The sequence below is a fragment of the Alosa sapidissima genome, chromosome 17 (assembly GCF_018492685.1).
Source record: "Alosa sapidissima isolate fAloSap1 chromosome 17, fAloSap1.pri, whole genome shotgun sequence".
NCBI lineage: Eukaryota > Metazoa > Chordata > Actinopteri > Clupeiformes > Clupeidae > Alosa > Alosa sapidissima.
The window spans coordinates 3,019,275-3,036,774 of record NC_055973.1 but is presented as its reverse complement, the minus strand read 5'-3'; the positions used below and the strand labels follow the sequence as shown (position 1 = coordinate 3,036,774).

The 17,500-nt window shown below is 44.7% G+C and overlaps 1 protein-coding gene across 1 annotated transcript in view; it reads right to left on the bottom strand.

Annotated features, from left to right (window-relative positions):
• LOC121688173 (piezo-type mechanosensitive ion channel component 2) overlaps positions 1-17,500 on the bottom strand; it is a 121,588-nt gene that overhangs the window by 74,276 nt on the left and 29,812 nt on the right. Inside the window, exon 3 of the mRNA XM_042067603.1 lies at positions 13,055-13,180. Within this exon, the coding sequence (XP_041923537.1) occupies positions 13,055-13,180 (126 nt within the window). The remainder of the gene's footprint in view (positions 1-13,054; positions 13,181-17,500) is intronic.

The following is a 17,500-nucleotide window of genomic DNA, read 5'->3' as shown; positions in this document are numbered from 1 at the left end:
ACCAACCGGGCTCACAAATCATATATTCCTACCAGCATTACACTACTGAATAAGTTTGGGAAAATAACTTGATCTGTTTTCTGTGTGATAATACTACTGTGATAATACACTGGTGCTAATGATATAGCACTTTACTGTTTTATACCTGGTGCTGTGTATGGTTATTGGGGGGGGGGGGTCCTGTGGTCTGTTGTCTGTCTGTCTATCTGATGAGCTGTATGGTCCAAGAAGTATCTCCGAAAGGATCAATAAATGTCTATCTATCTAAGGGTACAAATCTGGCTGTTAATGAATGTCCACAGTGAAAGCTTGTGTATGGACCAAAGAGGTCCAATACTGATTGAATGATTGTGCTTTCACATAAAAATAAAAATACACCAGTGTCTGTCTGTAACTCTCTACCCTAACCCTCTACTGGAACTAGAGGTCTGCGCTCCCGCGGTAGATCCGCGGGTCCCGACGCAAAAGAGTGCGGCACGGGACAACTTTTGAAAGCTCTTTGCGGGAGCGGGCGGGATGAGAGAGGTGCGTTCGCGGGTGCGGGACAAACCGATGATTCACTGCACTCCCGCAAATTAAATATGTGCGTAAAATTAAATATGGAAATGATTAAAGTAGTGTTCATAACTATAGTTCAGCTGGATGTTCTGTTAGGCAGCATTAAAAAAGGGGTTTAAACATAACTGACGGATAGCAGGCCTATAGCCTATATTGTGAGAGCGACCGAGGCAGCCAGCCCACCAATTGGGATGTGAGCTTGGGGTTGTAGGTGGAAAAGGAGGTGCAGGAGAGGTTTTCAGCGTGCAATTTCTATTTATTAAATAACCAAAAGAAAAACTTGCAGGAATAGCAATAGGCTATTATTTAAAAAAAAAAAAAACACTTTCAAACAAACAAACAAACCAAAAATAAGTTCAGTATTCCAGTTCAGTATTCCAGTTATCAACAATCGCAGAGCATAAAGCTAAATCTCTACCTCACAACAGAAGCGCTGCTCTCTCTTTGCTCTCTAGGGGAACTGAGCTACCCCTCTTAAATAAGCCTACCAATTGGCCTAAATTAGCCCAAATGAGGATATTGGCTCAAACCACCCAAATAGGTAACCACTTTCACTGGACATTCACTATTAACAAAATAACTATTACAAATATATACAAAATGACAATGGTGCATATTATTACAAAAATACATGTTAATTACCATAACCAATATTCCCCACATACATAATAATAACAAGAAGACAAACAGACAGGGCAAACACCCCTGTATCATAATGCCCCACTCCCTCCCCCTGTGGGATGTTGGTAAAAGCACTGTCCCAACGCGAAGCGCGCTTCCGCAATGGGACAGTAGCTGGGAAGCCGAAGCACCAGGAAGTGTTGTGAGTATGGTGAATGTTAACCGGTTTACAGGCGTTGTACAGCGAATGCAAATGGTAAATGGAATGACAGTGGGTACCACACTATGTGTTTAAGTTACCGGGGACAAAGAAAGACATTATTATAATTAACGCCGCTTTTGGCAAAACTAAAGAAAAATCGCGGAAATCATGAATGAACGCCAAACTGGCGGCAAAACTCCCGACACTAACGATTAGACAAAACTGTACACCAAACACACTTTACACAACATGAAACAATAGGCTACTTCAAACAAACACACAACATCGTTTACACGCCATGGAGATGTGGCGGGTGACTGTGTGTGTATGGGTGCATGTAGCCTACTGTATGTGTGTGTGCAACCGAGTGGAGTCTCTCCCTCTATCGCATTTCAAGTGCTGCACCGAAACGTCTTTACAGTCCGACATAGGGAGAAGGGGGAAAGTTCCGCTTCTCACATTGTCGTTTACGTGGGTTCAATTTGTTCCTGCTGCTCATTGTTAAAACTCAAAAATCGAAAGCATGACAGAGGAAGAGGGCACCAGAATAGGCCTAGCCTACTTCAGTTGTTAGCCTACATTCAGAACCAAGAAACTGACATCTGGAGTCTTTCTCAGGTGTGTGTGCTCCTTTCGTGGGACAGAAAGAAAAGCTGAATAGGCTATTCCTCCTGCATGCGGGCTTTAGCGGGCGGGAGCGGGACATCATGTTACAGATGCGGGCGGGAGCGGGACTAAAAATGACACATTAATGTGGGAGCGGGACAGAATATTGCGGGAGCGGGACTGAAATATCAGTCCTGCGCAGACCTCTAACTGGAACCCTCTACCCTAACCCTCTACTGGAACCTTCTACCCTAACCCTCTACTGGAACCCTCTACCCCAACCCTCTACCCTAACCCTCTATTGGAACCCTCTACCCTAACCCCTTACTGGAATTACTGTCCCTCACAGGAAACCAGATTGGGTTGGGGTGGTAGGCTATTGGTAGTTGTGTTGTGGGAGCAGAGTTGGCGATCGGAGTGCGGGAGGCTAATAACCCTGAAGTGGTGGGAGCAGCAGCAGCAGGGGAAACACTCAGATTTCCTCTCATGACTCCAGCCCAAGTGAGGAAGCACTGATTGAGCTGGCCAGTGGCATGGGCAACTGTATGTGAGGGTATACACCCATAACCCACTCACATGCACGCATTCACGCACACACAAACGCACACAAACACACGCACGTATGCACACCGCACACACACAGACACACACACACTCAGCAGTTCCTCCTCAGGTGTGGTATAAACTTACACATTACACATTTCAACTTTGAAAACACATTTTTTTAACATATTGTGTTGGGTTATGAATTCTTGGGGAGGAGGCATGCAAGACATGTTTTATCTTTGATCATTGGTTGCCTTTTTTTTGCTTTAGTTAATCTCTGCAATTACCTGCATGCCTACCATAAACAGAAGAAGAAAAAAATCAAAAACAGTTTTTAACATGTGATCGTACCCAGACAGCGTCAAAGTGTCTGAGGGGATAAGAGAGTGTTTGAAGTGGCTAAGCTTCAACTTTATACTAACAGCACCATGACACCCGCCCTAAAATCACTCTGAATACCGCGACTTAGGCATGCACGTACACACTAATGGTTTTTGGTGATTGAGGTGAACATTGTGAGAATACACGCACACCATGAACATTTCTCAGGTCTGGTTGGTATGCCAGATAATATAAAAGGTGTTTATCTCTTACATTTCTGTATCATCTATTTGTATTATCTTAGCTTAGCTTATACCTTTCAAAATATACAGTATGGGGGAAATAAACTGTGACAGGCTGGTTTAAAAGAGCTGTAGAGATGCATGGTATTTCCTAGAAGTCCAAATGATTGTGCATGATGAGCAAACAAGCTTTCCATACTGAATCATTAAGTCTGTCCCTACACATACCACAGTCCCCCTACTGAGCATTTTACAACTTCCTCTGCAGACTTTGTCATCCAGAGTTGTGAAATCACCTGCTAAATTGTAGCCATACTGCTAAAATACCACAGAGTTTACGAACATGACAGCAAGAATACTTTTCTCCAGAATCATCACTAAACGCAGATCATCTTTATTCAAACAACACAATCAATACAATTTGCATTGAAGTATCAACCGTGAATTAAAATAAATTCATTCTGGACCCTTTCAATAGATTTGTGTGATAAGCTTGACAATTCCAACAATACAGAGAAATATCACTTCTAATAACCTCTGGGTCAGTGGGTGAACGTCCAGTGACTGACAACATGATGACAGTGTGAGTCTCCCACCCATGGGGTCAGCCCAGGTGTGGGCGTGTGACCTGGTTTGTGAGGTCATATGACTAAGTAGGACATAAAGAACAACAGCTGCAGGACACTAGTGCTGGACCTCCACAGTGAGTTCAGATAGAGAAGCAGTCACACAATGAGAGACAGACGGACGGACAGACACACACACACACACACACACACACGCACACACACACACGCACACACACACACACACACGCATACACACACACACGCATACACACAATATACATGAAATATACAGTAGCAGCCTTCACAATGCTGTGCTCCTTCATTTATTAAACACACACACACACACACACACACACGCACACACACACACACGCACATACACTTTTTCATGTCTTCACAATCCTAACACTATAATTTCTCCTTAGGTCATTCAAGCAAAGCACCAAACAGCAGATGCACCTGTAATTAATGCTCAATTGTCTGCTGATGAAAAGGTGAAGAAGAGAAAGGAAGGGAAATGTTTCCTGTGTTTGTGCATACACAGAGACGGCCCCCAGGGTCCAGGGAGGGGCCATGTCAGCGCTCAAGAAAAAAAGAGATAATCGCACATTTATGTGCCTCAAAACTGCGAGCGATTCAGGATTATTTTTTACAGAAACACCTGCGGACAAGGGCGTTCTAAAAACAATCCCCACCAGAGGAGCTGTGGTTTCTTATTGTTGAAACAAAGCCACAGACCAGGCCGTCTGCGCAACGCAGCACGCTGTCTTTTATTATGGCTAAACGGGTGTTATTTGAGACCATGGCTCCACTTGGGAGCAGAAAGGGAAAAACAAGGCATTCAAAAACTCCTAAAACCCCAAAGAGAGAGCCACTGAAAAATCAACAACAAAAAACCCCCTGAAACTAAACAACTCTACATCACTTCCAGTCACAAAAACTACCACTGTCATTTCTTCAAGCCCAAAATAAGATTTACTGTAATACACGCTTGACTTGCATTCTGTCTTTTTTGTTTGTTTGTTTTTTAATGGCACTATTTCATTTCTGCATTTATTTGTGATGCAACTGCAGAGGATTAATATCAAGAAGACTGAATCATTTGAATTGCCAAGCATTGAGCCTCCCTCTGGCAAGTTTAGTTAGCAGTATTATAAACTATATTATTTTTGTCATTGCATATGGTCAAAGTAGGGAACACAATTCAGGGAACACAATAACTTTAACAAAAGACCTAAAGAGAGTGCTGGCAGTGTTTAGGAAGTTTAGCGTTTGGTCTTAGCAGCTCTTTAAAATGCCTCGTCTATAAAACCGCTCCTCATTCTCATTCAAATCCACAGGCTTCAATTAGCTATGTTTATGCCCTTCTATTCAAAGTGACCCGTTCCACGTACAGTCTTTTGTTTGATGTCAAAATGAGTTGTGGGCCACAGGGCAAAAGTATTTTTAGATCGATTTAAGGCTCCGGCATCCTGGGAGGAAGGCGATTCTTATCAGCCTCCCAGTCATTGACAAGAAGAGAGGAGGCAAAAAAATGGGGCTTTTTTGGTTTGGTGTGTTTTGTTATTATTGCTCCTGGCAGGGGCTTTACTGTAGTGACAGACGCAAATCCACACTGCTGGCACCGTGACAAGGGCAGCCGAGCTGCAGCGGATGCTAGAGTGGAGAACAAAGCATCATTACTCTCCTCTCCGCACACCACACAAGCACTGGGGAGGAGTGTGTGTGTGTGAGGGGAGTAAGAGAGTAACAGATCGACCTCTCTGAGGTGGGCTCCACACAGCCTCTCTCTCACTCACATTCCAAACAGACAGGCATGATGGGATCTGTATGGGGACTGTATGGCTACAGCAAGGCTTGTGTGCTACACTGGGCTATGGAGGCCAAACTGTTGTAGTTCAGTGCAAGGATGTGGTGTAGTCTGGGATACTTTACTCCATCACTGTGATAAATGAGGTGAGGGGAGTCAGTGTTAAATATCAGAAGATAATTTATACAGTTATCCCAGATGTACTGCACTGCAAATAAACTCATATGTGTTCCATCAAAAAGTGCATTTCACTCTTGATGTGATACAAAAAGATATTTTGGTACTTTTACTTATGCTGTTAATCTCTTTCTCTTTCTAAATCAATTACATTTAATTCAAATTTGTTTTATTGGCATGACACTGTGTGTGTGTGTGTGTGTGTGTGTAATGTGTGTGTGTGTGTGTATGTGTGTGTGTAATGTGTGTGAGGAAGGATATGGGTTATTGCAGTATGCAGTATTGCGAATTTGCATTTATAGGTGCACCACTAATTGTCAATGTTTTATATTAATGTGCAGCTAGTATTACATCTTCCTCCTCTCCTAATATTGTAACTATCTTATTTTGGGGGGTCTTCGATCTCAGAGAATTTTATATATATAGCTTGAAATTTTGGGTAAAAGTTGTAGAGAATTTCTTTGTACTTTGGGGCAGCTAGTGAAGAAGTCTCTCTCTCTCTCTCTCTGTCCTGTCTCCCTGTCTCTTTCTCTCTCTCCCCCTCTCTCTTTGTCCCTCTCTCTCTCTTTTTTTCTTTCTCTCTCTCTCTCTCTCTCTTTCTCTCTGTCTCTCTTTCTCTCTCTCTCACTCTCTGTGCCTCTCTCCCTCTGTCCTTCTCCCTCTTTGTGCCTTTCTCTCTCTCTCTCTTGGGGCTCCTGACAGTTTGAGAGCCCTTCAGAGTGAGGCGGTGCTCGTGCCACGGCTCATTTAGAGGCGGATGTCATCTTTCACTGTTGCTGCTTTCATCCCGCTGCCCTGCCCAACATGCCCTCCGCTGCGCAGAAAAGGGCCGCTAGTGTTCTCGCTCCGCGTCCCTCCTGGGGGCTCGCAGGGGTCACTCGGGCCCCTGGCGAACACCTTTCCCTTTTTTCCTCTTTTGAGAGAGAAAAAAAAGTGAGGGATTGGTGTGTTGTGGGGTGGGGAAGACAGATTTATCCCCTGCCAACAGCCTTTGGGAAGGAGATGTCATTTTTGGCTGCGCTCCGGTCTCTGGCGTTTGCCACACAGGCACAGTTTTGAGATGCCAGCACTGAAATACAGGGAGCCGTGAGCGATAAGGAGGGCATGTGTTGCACACGCTCTTTTCACATACCAATCCCATTTAGGTCAAATACAGTATATATATTTATTGTATATTGTAAATATACATATATTGTATAAACATAATGTAAATAAATAATTATCTACGTCTAAACCAGTGGTATCTTTGGGATCTGACAGCTTGGTGAGTACATGTGTCCTTGCTGTTTGTGTTAGAAAGGTTTTTTGGTCTGTAGCTAATATTGAAACAAAGGAAATGGTGTTGAATGCTGAACAATCAGATAACCTTGTTGGTGTGACGGAGTGCTTCTTGTTTGTGTTTAAGTTTCCTCGAACATTATGGTGTTGCATGGGGGATGGCTGTTTAAAAGACCTTGGTTTACAGTGGACTTCATTTGTGTGTTCGCCATTCCACTGAATTGCAAAATTGTTTTGAAAATATACATTTTTCTCCAAGTCCTGTTTCTGTTTTCTGTGTGTGTGTTTTTTGGGAACTGATCTAGATTCTGTTTTGTTATAAACAGCTCAGGGCATCATACAAGTATGGACTTCTTGGAGTGTAAAACTGTGGCTCCATGAATAGCTCAGGCAGACATAAAATAGGAATGCTGATCTTTAAGTGCTAAACGTTGGTAAGATATTCATTTCTCCAAACACCACATGTTTACACGCATGCCATTTGATATACTATAGCACCAAACACCAACACTACACCAACAACTAAAATGGTGCTTCAGCAGTTTATGGAGCATAACATTCAAGATGACTTCATGTTGTTTATAAACAATATTTTACAAGACATTTCCAACTTAAAAAAAACAAACAAAATAATTTATTCAGTAGCTTGCTCAGGTGCAATTCACGGCATTAGTATAAGCCATACTGTACATGCTGTCTACATATCAGGCAGCAAATCCTCAGTGACGGACTGCTAGCCCTTCAAAACCCACACTTTTAGTTGAGACGAAGCAGATCTGACGCCCGCGAGAGAAAAAACAATATGGAGGCCTGTAACTCAATCCAAAGCCAATTACTCCCAGAAATTAAGAGCGTCAGTGTGAGTAACACTAGAACTGCTCCGACCAAATGCACACTTGCACTCAAAGAGCCAGGCATGGTTCCTGTTAAAAACCCTAGTGCTGGTGCTAATTAGCCATGCTGTCATTCATAATCATGCCGCCGAGAAGTGCAGTTGGTGTGCCCAGCTGAAGGAGAAAACGGAGAACCCGTCCAAATGATGAGTAGCGTAACATTTTCTGGCACTGTTGTGAAAGTAATGAATCTCTCTTTTCTCCCTCCTTCTGCCTTTGTGGCGGTGAGGGCTGTGTGGAGGCTTGGTAGTTGTGGCAACTCAAGTACACTTTAGATATGTTTAAAGAAGTATAACCACAAGGTTTTGTATTGTCCTTTTGCTTAAACCTATGAGACGCTACTGCTCCTCATCTCAAGGTTGTGGTCAGTACACAACTAAATCGGATTGTGCACTTTGTGTTCTATGATGATTTCTGATATGAACACACACACACACACACACCCTCCACACATCTGCTCCACATATGTTTTAACAGCCCCATGGGGACTCTGCATGACCTCCTTGGGGTCCGACCTCTGACCTGGTCAAACAGGATTCTGAGGAGCAGCTGTGAGGGAGGCCGTCTGGGCCTGTGGCGTGTGGGCATAAAAAAGCCTAGAGCTGCGGCCCATGCTGCAGACTGGTGTAGGTGGGGTAAGAGGGGCAGGTGGGGTAGGGGACCTAGAGCTGTGATGGGTGCTGTGGGCTGGGGTAGGTGGGGTAAGAGGGGCAGGTGGGGTAAGGGACCTAGAGCTGTGATGGGTGCTGTGGGCTGGGGTAGGTGGGGTAAGAGGGGCAGGTGGGGTAGGGGACCTAGAGCTGTGATGGGTGCTGTGGGCTGGTGTAGGTGGGGTAAGAGGGGCAGGTGGGGTAGGGGACCTAGAGCTGTGATGGGTGCTGTGGGCTGGTGTAGGTGGGGTAAGAGGGGCAGGTGGGGTAGGGGACCTAGAGCTGTGATGGGTGCTGTGGGCTGGTGTAGGTGGGGTAAGAGGGGCAGGTGGGGTAGGGGACCTAGAGCTGTGATGGGTGCTGTGGGCTGGTGTAGGTGGGGTAAGAGGGGCAGGTGGGGTAGGGGACCTAGAGCTGTGATGGGTGCTGTGGGCTGGGGTAGGTGGGGTAAGAGGGGCAGGTGGGGTAGGGGACCTAGAGCTGTGATGGGTGCTGTGGGCTGGTGTAGGTGGGGTAAGAGGGGCAGGTGGGGTAGGGGACCTAGAGCTGTGATGGGTGCTGTGGGCTGGTGTAGGTGGGGTAAGAGGGGCAGGTGGGGTAGGGGACCTAGAGCTGTGATGGGTGCTGCAGACTGGTGTAGGTGGGGTAAGAGGGGCAGGTGGGGTAGGGGACCTAGAGCTGTGATGGGTGCTGTGGGCTGGTGTAGGTGGGGTAAGAGGGGCAGGTGGGGTAGGGGACCTAGAGCTGTGATGGGTGCTGTGGGCTGGTGTAGGTGGGGTAAGAGGGGCAGGTGGGGTAGGGGACCTAGAGCTGTGATGGGTGCTGTGGGCTGGGGTAGGTGGGGTAAGAGGGGCAGGTGGGGTAAGGGACCTAGAGCTGTGATGGGTGCTGTGGGCTGGGGTAGGTGGGGTAAGAGGGGCAGGTGGGGTAGGGGACCTAGAGCTGTGATGGGTGCTGTGGGCTGGTGTAGGTGGGGTAAGAGGGGCAGGTGGGGTAGGGGACCTAGAGCTGTGATGGGTGCTGTGGGCTGGTGTAGGTGGGGTAAGAGGGGCAGGTGGGGTAGGGGACCTAGAGCTGTGATGGGTGCTGTGGGCTGGTGTAGGTGGGGTAAGAGGGGCAGGTGGGGTAGGGGACCTAGAGCTGTGATGGGTGCTGTGGGCTGGTGTAGGTGGGGTAAGAGGGGCAGGTGGGGTAGGGGACCTAGAGCTGTGATGGGTGCTGTGGGCTGGGGTAGGTGGGGTAAGAGGGGCAGGTGGGGTAGGGGACCTAGAGCTGTGATGGGTGCTGTGGGCTGGTGTAGGTGGGGTAAGAGGGGCAGGTGGGGTAGGGGACCTAGAGCTGTGATGGGTGCTGTGGGCTGGTGTAGGTGGGGTAAGAGGGGCAGGTGGGGTAGGGGACCTAGAGCTGTGATGGGTGCTGCAGACTGGTGTAGGTGGGGTAAGAGGGGCAGGTGGGGTAGGGGACCTAGAGCTGTGATGGGTGCTGTGGGCTGGTGTAGGTGGGGTAAGAGGGGCAGGTGGGGTAGGGGACCTAGAGCTGTGATGGGTGCTGTGGGCTGGTGTAGGTGGGGTAAGAGGGGCAGGTGGGGTAGGGGACCTAGAGCTGTGATGGGTGCTGTGGGCTGGGGTAGGTGGTGTAGGGGGTGAGGTGAGGTGAGGTAAGGTGGGGTGGGGTGGGTCACGCTCACTTCCTCACCATCTATCTCACCCCCCTGCATAGCGGGGTGAAGGAACTGAAGGAACCCCTCCTCCCCTCTCACCGTACCGGCTCTTCATCATCCTAGGAGCAGCAGGGGAGGTGGTCTCCATTTGTCATCCACTGCATATGTGTGTGTGTGTGTCTGTGTGTGTGGTGTGTGTGTTTTCAGTTACAGTTTACTTGGATAGTCCACCTCAGATGCTCAGATTATCAACAAACTATCTGTTGACACTGTTCACTACAATTTACGGTTATGGTTAAGGTTAGGGTTAAGGGTTGGATTTAATCAAGGTGACATTCCACTACAATTTTACATACTGAACTTGAATCTTAACAGATGATCTGTTCAGTCTCTGTAGGCAAACTATGGAAACCAAGTGCCATTGTTTTTCTCTTATAAATACCAAAGGCAGTGATAATGATCCTGCTGTTGGTATGATGTATCATGGCAGATTAACAGACAGATTGTTTAGATAGGCAATATGACATTGAAATAAATATATATTCCATGCTAATTTAACATTTCAAAAATGTTTCTTTTAAAATGTCTGTGTAGAGTGTCTTGCAAATATAATATATTGTCAATATCCAAAATAGTATGATATTTGAAATGCAGGAATTTTATTTCAACACACAAAACAATCACAGCCAAATGTATTGTTTCAAAGTAATGTCATACCAAATGTATTCTTTCCAAGTCATTTTGATATGTGGTGAGGCCTTGGCACAAAAGTTTTAACCAAAGATCAAATAGGACATTTTTTTAAAGCCTTACATGAGAGTCATTAAATGAATCTTAATGTCCTTTAAACACATTAAACTCCAGATCCATTCAACTGTAGATGGGGAACTGTTTCAGCATGAATCCAGAATTGTTTTGATATCACTATTTAACTATTTCATACTATTTGTCAGAGACCAATTATATAAATTATAGTCTATAATCTCCAAACCCTCACGCTCTATCTCTTGTGACAAGCCCTATTTCATGTGGCCAGCCAGGGAGAGGGCGTTCCACAGACACACAAACGACTAAGGTAGAAGCCACAGGGTTTTAATGGCGTGGAACAGGCAGACTCCCCGAGACTTTTTTACACAGGGTCCTGGATGCCAGAAATGCCTTACGTAAGCGCCGCCAAGCAACACCTGATGAAAACGTGCACTGTCATTTGGAAAGCATTGTTCCAGTGGCGTTAAAACTCACGGAGCGAGACCTCTCATACGCCCCAGGCTTAAAAAATGGCATTTATCAAGTTCCAGACACTCTACTGAGTGCCAGTTGTTGTCTTTGGCCCACCACAACCATGGGCTCTTTGCAGCAGAATACGCCAAAGAAAAAAAAAATGTGGTCATTAAATTACAAAAAAAATATTTTAAAAACCCTCACCTGGCTGAGTTTAAAACACAAACATTTGATTTCCTCCCCATTGACATTTAAATACACTAAATCTTCTTTTTAGTGGCGCTAAACTTCTGCTATGAATGGAAATGAGGCTGTTTGTGCATTGAAATAAAACAGGCTCAAAGTACTGAACTTAAACTGCTCTTCCCATCTCAGCTGGCTACTGTTTTGTGAATGTTCACCCATTTAGAGGTCTACGCACTACGGACTGCTCAGAGTCCCCCTGGCGCCAGAGTATTCAGATCTTGCTCCAGAATAGATATAATGGTAAACTTGAAAAAAAAAATGACTCCTACATAAACATCAAATGGTATGCATAAATTGTGTTGTGGATTTATGATCGTCGTTCATTTTCTATGCTCTCTGCTGGCGGGCTTTGCCGCATACTTTACAACAGCCCAAAAACCATTTCCACGAAAAAGGGTTGTTAACACGAATCTTAACACAGCGGAGAGTTACGCAAGTCTAGCACCAAATTTACACTTTAACCCCGTAAGCGTTGTGATGTTCGTGAAGGACCAGCCGTGCGTGCCGGAAAGTAGGGCTCTCACGTGAATCTCAATCACCATCAGAGGACCGCGGCGTCGTTGGCACATTTTTACAGTGGACGACCCAACGCGAAACAGACGAGCTAGCGCCCAGGATTCTGCTTTTGAATGCACTTCTGTCTGTTCTGTTGGGAGGGGAGACTGGGACTGTTTTATTTTTTTGCTTTCTTTCTTCTCTGTTTCTCCACTGTTTCATTATATGTTTATCCCCATCTTGAGTGCAGATGTTGGGGCTTATTGCTACTTGGAGACAGGGCGAGAGAGAGCGAGAGAGAGAGAGAGAGAGAGAGAGAGAGAGAGAGAGAGAGAGAGAGAGAGAGAGAGAGAGAGAGAGAGAGAGAGTGGTGTGTGTGCAGTTGTGTGTGAAAATTCTCTGGCTTGGGCCTAAGCCCCGGGGCCACTGGCGTAGCTCAGGGATGGCAAGGGTCTGTGCGTCGTGGTAGTGAAATAATCCAGCCGTGAGTACATCACGACCTGAAAGCACCCTGCTCCTTGGTCCTGCATGTGTGTGTGTTTATTTGAGGTGGGCCTAGTGTCACACCTGTTTCAAAGCACGCACTCAGGGTAAAACTTAATCTGATCCCTCATAAATTTGATATCACCATATCATAACAGACACAATATGCTGTCATATGCATGTCATAACAGAGAAAAAAATCCTGTACGTATCTGTCAAAACAATAAGTTTCATGTTACTAAAATTGGTGATTGACATGACTTTTACTAAATATCACACTGCCACATCACTGGACATTTAACAGAAGTGTTGACCATCCAAGAAGGCATAACACTGAGGAGAGAGTGACTCTGCGTAACCAGTGTGTGACCAGCCAGGCCGAAATTGAGGCAGAATGTTTGCAAAGCGTTTGCTGCCCCAGCTGTGAGACTGGTAGGCAAAGTGTATGGGCACACAGTCAGTGATTGTTAACTTACAGTTGAAGTTGGGCTCGATATTCTCTCCCGCCAGCAGACTGTTAATGGTGACCTGGTAGATGATGTGCAGCAGTAGGAAGGTCATGCTGGTGAAGCAGAGAGATTTCAGCAAGCGCCCCGTGTGGCCTGGAGGACGAACAACAGGAATGGAACTGTGAGGCACTGAGGGTGAGGTCTGTGATTAAGTACCTTTACACAAAGGCAGGTACAAACCGTTTGATATGAAAGTTTTGAAATGTCACAATTTTTTGAAAACCAAAAAATAACCAGCAGGGAAAGGAACCAACTTTTTTGTGTGTTTGTGTGTGTGTGTGTGTGTGTGTGTGTGTGTAACAAACGTTTCATTCTCTATCTGTCTGTTAGTGTTTAGTTAGTAAGAAGTAGTAGTAGTTAGTAGAAGATTTATGTCAAGGTTTTTTAAGAAATCATTGTGCTGTAGCAAACACTGTAATGCAGTCTTGAAGGACCCATCAGCAAATATATCAGCTTTACCCTATATAAGCCAGCGCCTTAACAGGATAATTTAATTTTACTGTCTGCAGTGCAACGCTCACGGCTGTTCCTGTTTTCCTTGGTCTCCATGATAACCAGCGCCGCTAGCGTTTGAGGGAAATCCGACATTCCTCTTGTCAGGGTGAAAGTTCGCCCAGGTTAACCTGTCTGTCAGTCTGGCTAATAGGAAAAGCCTGCTGTAATCCGTCCCCATTAGCGCTAGCGCTGTAGCCGTAGCACAGTGAGAGCGCACAGCCGGTCGTCGCCCATGCTTTTGGCAGACACGCAGTAGTACGAACACACATTGATGCTTTTGGCAGCCATGTGATAATCCATCATGTGAGAAATATGATGTGTGTGATATCCAGACAAAGTCTCCATGCTGAGAAGACATGCTCAGAGAACTCACATCAAAGTCAGATTATTTTTGTTTTGTTTATTCAAATGTTTTTCTTCTGTAGATGCCAAAACACTGGCATGGGAAGATGGTGGAATTTAAGGAAAGACTGTGGGCGGAATTAGAAAAAGAATATGAAGTCTACAATTATTATTTTTCTGCCGTAAGGCACTGGGAAACGAGGAGGAGTGCGATCTCAGAGAGACAAACTCCTTCTTCTAAACATCCCAGGGAACAACTATCTCCCCCATTCTGCAGGGAGCACTTACCACTGGCGTAGTTTAAATAATAGCTGATTGATGTTTGATAGTGATGCAGTTGATGCCACTGCCATTGAAAAACAAAGGAAATGTCTCAGGTCCAAGTAATGTTTTGTTTACGGGCTTTTCTTTGAGGGAACAAGCCATGTGAAATCTATTTGAACGCTGCTCGCCAACGTCTGATTTTCCAGAAATTTGGAACAAGCATCATCTGTGTGATTCAGAGTGATTTTCCACTCCACAAACATTTTGAACTCATTTGAAAAGATTTGATGTGATAGCAAAACAAAATGTGTAATTGTAAGTGCAATTGTTATTTATGAAAGAAAGATGTACAGTACTTGCCATCTTTCATGTTGCCTACCGTAAATGCACAATAATCACAATATGTCAGGCACAGGCCTTACAAAGACAAAGGCAAAAGTTTAAAAGACATTTTGTTGACAATGGCTTTGCCCACAAAAGGATGTTACACATTTCACATGATTACACAGATTTTTGGGCTGATTTCTTCCATATTTGACCATGTGAGATCAAACGTTGTTGTGCTTCTCAGCAGATTTTGTTACATCAGGTCTCGTCAAAAGACCCTGGACCAGCCAGCACTGGCATCGCAACATGCTCCTGTCTTACAAAAGCTTTGTAGCTACAGCCACGATAGAGAAATGAAGGTAGTAAAGTAAATAAATAATAGTTTAATGAAGCAACACTATTTCAGCATGGTTTGTCAGCGAGAAGACTAACTCACAATCACAAAATGTATACCTTCGAAGAATGAAAATCCGTTGAAAATGCATTAAAAATAGCAGAAAAAAGTATCATTTTCTCTGTGAGGCCATGTGTGAAAATGGACGGTGCTTCCCAACGGTAGCTGAGATCTTCTGACTGGGGGAGGCAGACCACAGACCCTCTAAACACCTTCAGCAGTTAATGCCTCTCTCCTGCAGGAGACTAACATATAGAGCTGCCTGACTCAGCACCGACACCAGTTACTGCCAAGACTTTCTGAGTGTGTAAATCCATGGAAGCCACAACAACTGCAGTATCAAAATGCTACAGTCACTGTGCTTATATGTTCAGCACTGCAGAACAATCGGATTAAAGCACCAATAAGATTATTATCAGAATATGGAATTTTCCATTTACATGCTAAGTGAACTAGTAAAAATCGGATTCCTAAGATTCAAGATTATGAATTCAGGTATCATGATTAACCCTAATTTAAATCAAAGTATTAGTTACATGACAGATCTAATCAAATAAATTGAATACTCCATGTTATTTTTTCTGATTTCATTACATTGGATTTCAATCTTTCAATCTTCAGTCTGATTACTCAATTTGCATGACATTTTTTAAGCAGAGTTAAGTGTATAATTGGACTAAAATCGGACTGTTTGTGTACAGTACATGAAACTGCATTGAGTGTAAGATTCGACAGCCTTCACTCTGCACACTAAAATAATGTGAAATGAGAAAAGAAATCGTGGTCAAGAAGATAAATATTAAATTATGAGAAGTAACACAGTCGGTGAGAATTAAATTCACCATTAAGCCAAAATTATTATTATTGTTTTTAACAATTAATTGTTATAACCTGTAGCCTAAATGGTCATGAAACTACTTTCCTGGGCAATACTCTAAATAATTGAAACATTACTTATGTAACATAATGAAACTAGTTAACAGTGCCTTGTAAAGGGCGAACTGCATACTGAACACTCAGTTTTAGACTGTTTTTTAGTACGTAGGTGTAAGGCTTGATTTGCCAATATTTTTGTAAACACATGTTTTGTAAATAGGGTGATAAAAGGACATGCTGCTATTTTAAATAGTTTAGGATGGATTGGCACACATTGATGAGTGAGTGAATGCTTACATAAATGCATTAGCTCTCACTGCAATTAGCAATGTGTTTACAAACCCTAGGTGTAAAACCCACTGCCAAGTTCCTGCATGCGTTGATAACAATTAGGTTCTGTTACGAAATCGTTTAACTGGCCCAATTATGGAGCACAAATGTATTGTTCTTTCTTTGAGAGAGGCAATCATTATTAGAAAGAGTTTTGCCTATAGCAGCCTGCAGAACATTAAGTCAAGCATGAGCTGTAAATGAAAACCTGGCCCCACTCAATTTCATTTGTGTAATTCTTCATTTTTGAATAAAGCATTCTGGCGTAGCGTAGTTGAAAGAAAGTAATACTGAATCATTTATATAATTGGAATGTGTGATTAACTTTGGGCATGCAGGGTTGGAGTGTGAGAGACTGACTGTGCCATGCACTGAACTTAAGCCATTAGAAGGACCAGGACATTAAAAAAAAAAAAAAACACCACCGCAAGTCGGACCATCTGTGGCAGAAAGCCGATACTGGTACAGGAAGCTCAAATGCAAACCAGATGTCTTTGCGATCCCGCCGTGGACAAAAGATGATGTGTAGGCATGTTTCACATCAGTTTGTGATTTCTTTCAGCCCCCCCCCCGCCCCCCCCTTTGCTCTCGTGTCTGTCCCCGCACGTCTGCTCGAGCGCATCTGGTACCTCAGCTGAGAGGATAAGTTGCCATGCATACCTGTTTGCCACCTTAACATCCTCTCTCTCAGTGATGACGGAGACTGTGTGTTAGAACCGGACGGGGAGGTTAGTGAGACACACGACTCCGGCTAGTCCCGGGAGTTTGGCCTCTGGGCCTCCCGCGTGTGTGCCAGAGACCCTGGCGCTCTTGTCCAAATTGTGAAATTTTATCGCTTTAATCGCATTTAAAGACAGTCCCCCAGCGAACGAGCCGCTTGCCAAAGGGACGGGGAGGGAGCTGGTTTGCTCATTGAAAGCATCCCCAGACCGCCCAGGACCCCTTGGCTTGTGTGGGCCAGTAGCTATCAGGTTGCATCCTGGCTCCCGTTCGATGGCACAACGTGAAACGTGGAGCACGATGCATGTTTTCCTGTCTGTGTGTACAAGCCAAACCAACCAAACAGCAGGAGGTAGCGCAGTGGTGTCAATCACGAGAAAGCATAATCTCATCATTGCATCCATAAGCACTAGCAGCATATACTGATATGGAAGCCAAATCTGATTGGAAGTTCAATACTGTCTGTAAAAGCAGTGAGTGCTAAATGGATTAGCAGAAAGATAATGCACTTGCTCCAAAGAGCTGCCTCTCAGGTAATTGATTTGAGCCAATTCATTCTTTGACAAATAGCATCTAGAGTGAAGATCCAGTGATAGGCTAAGACATCATCTGCTGTTGAACTGCTATTAGGCTATGGGAGATGAAGGTTTCCTGGAATTACAGGT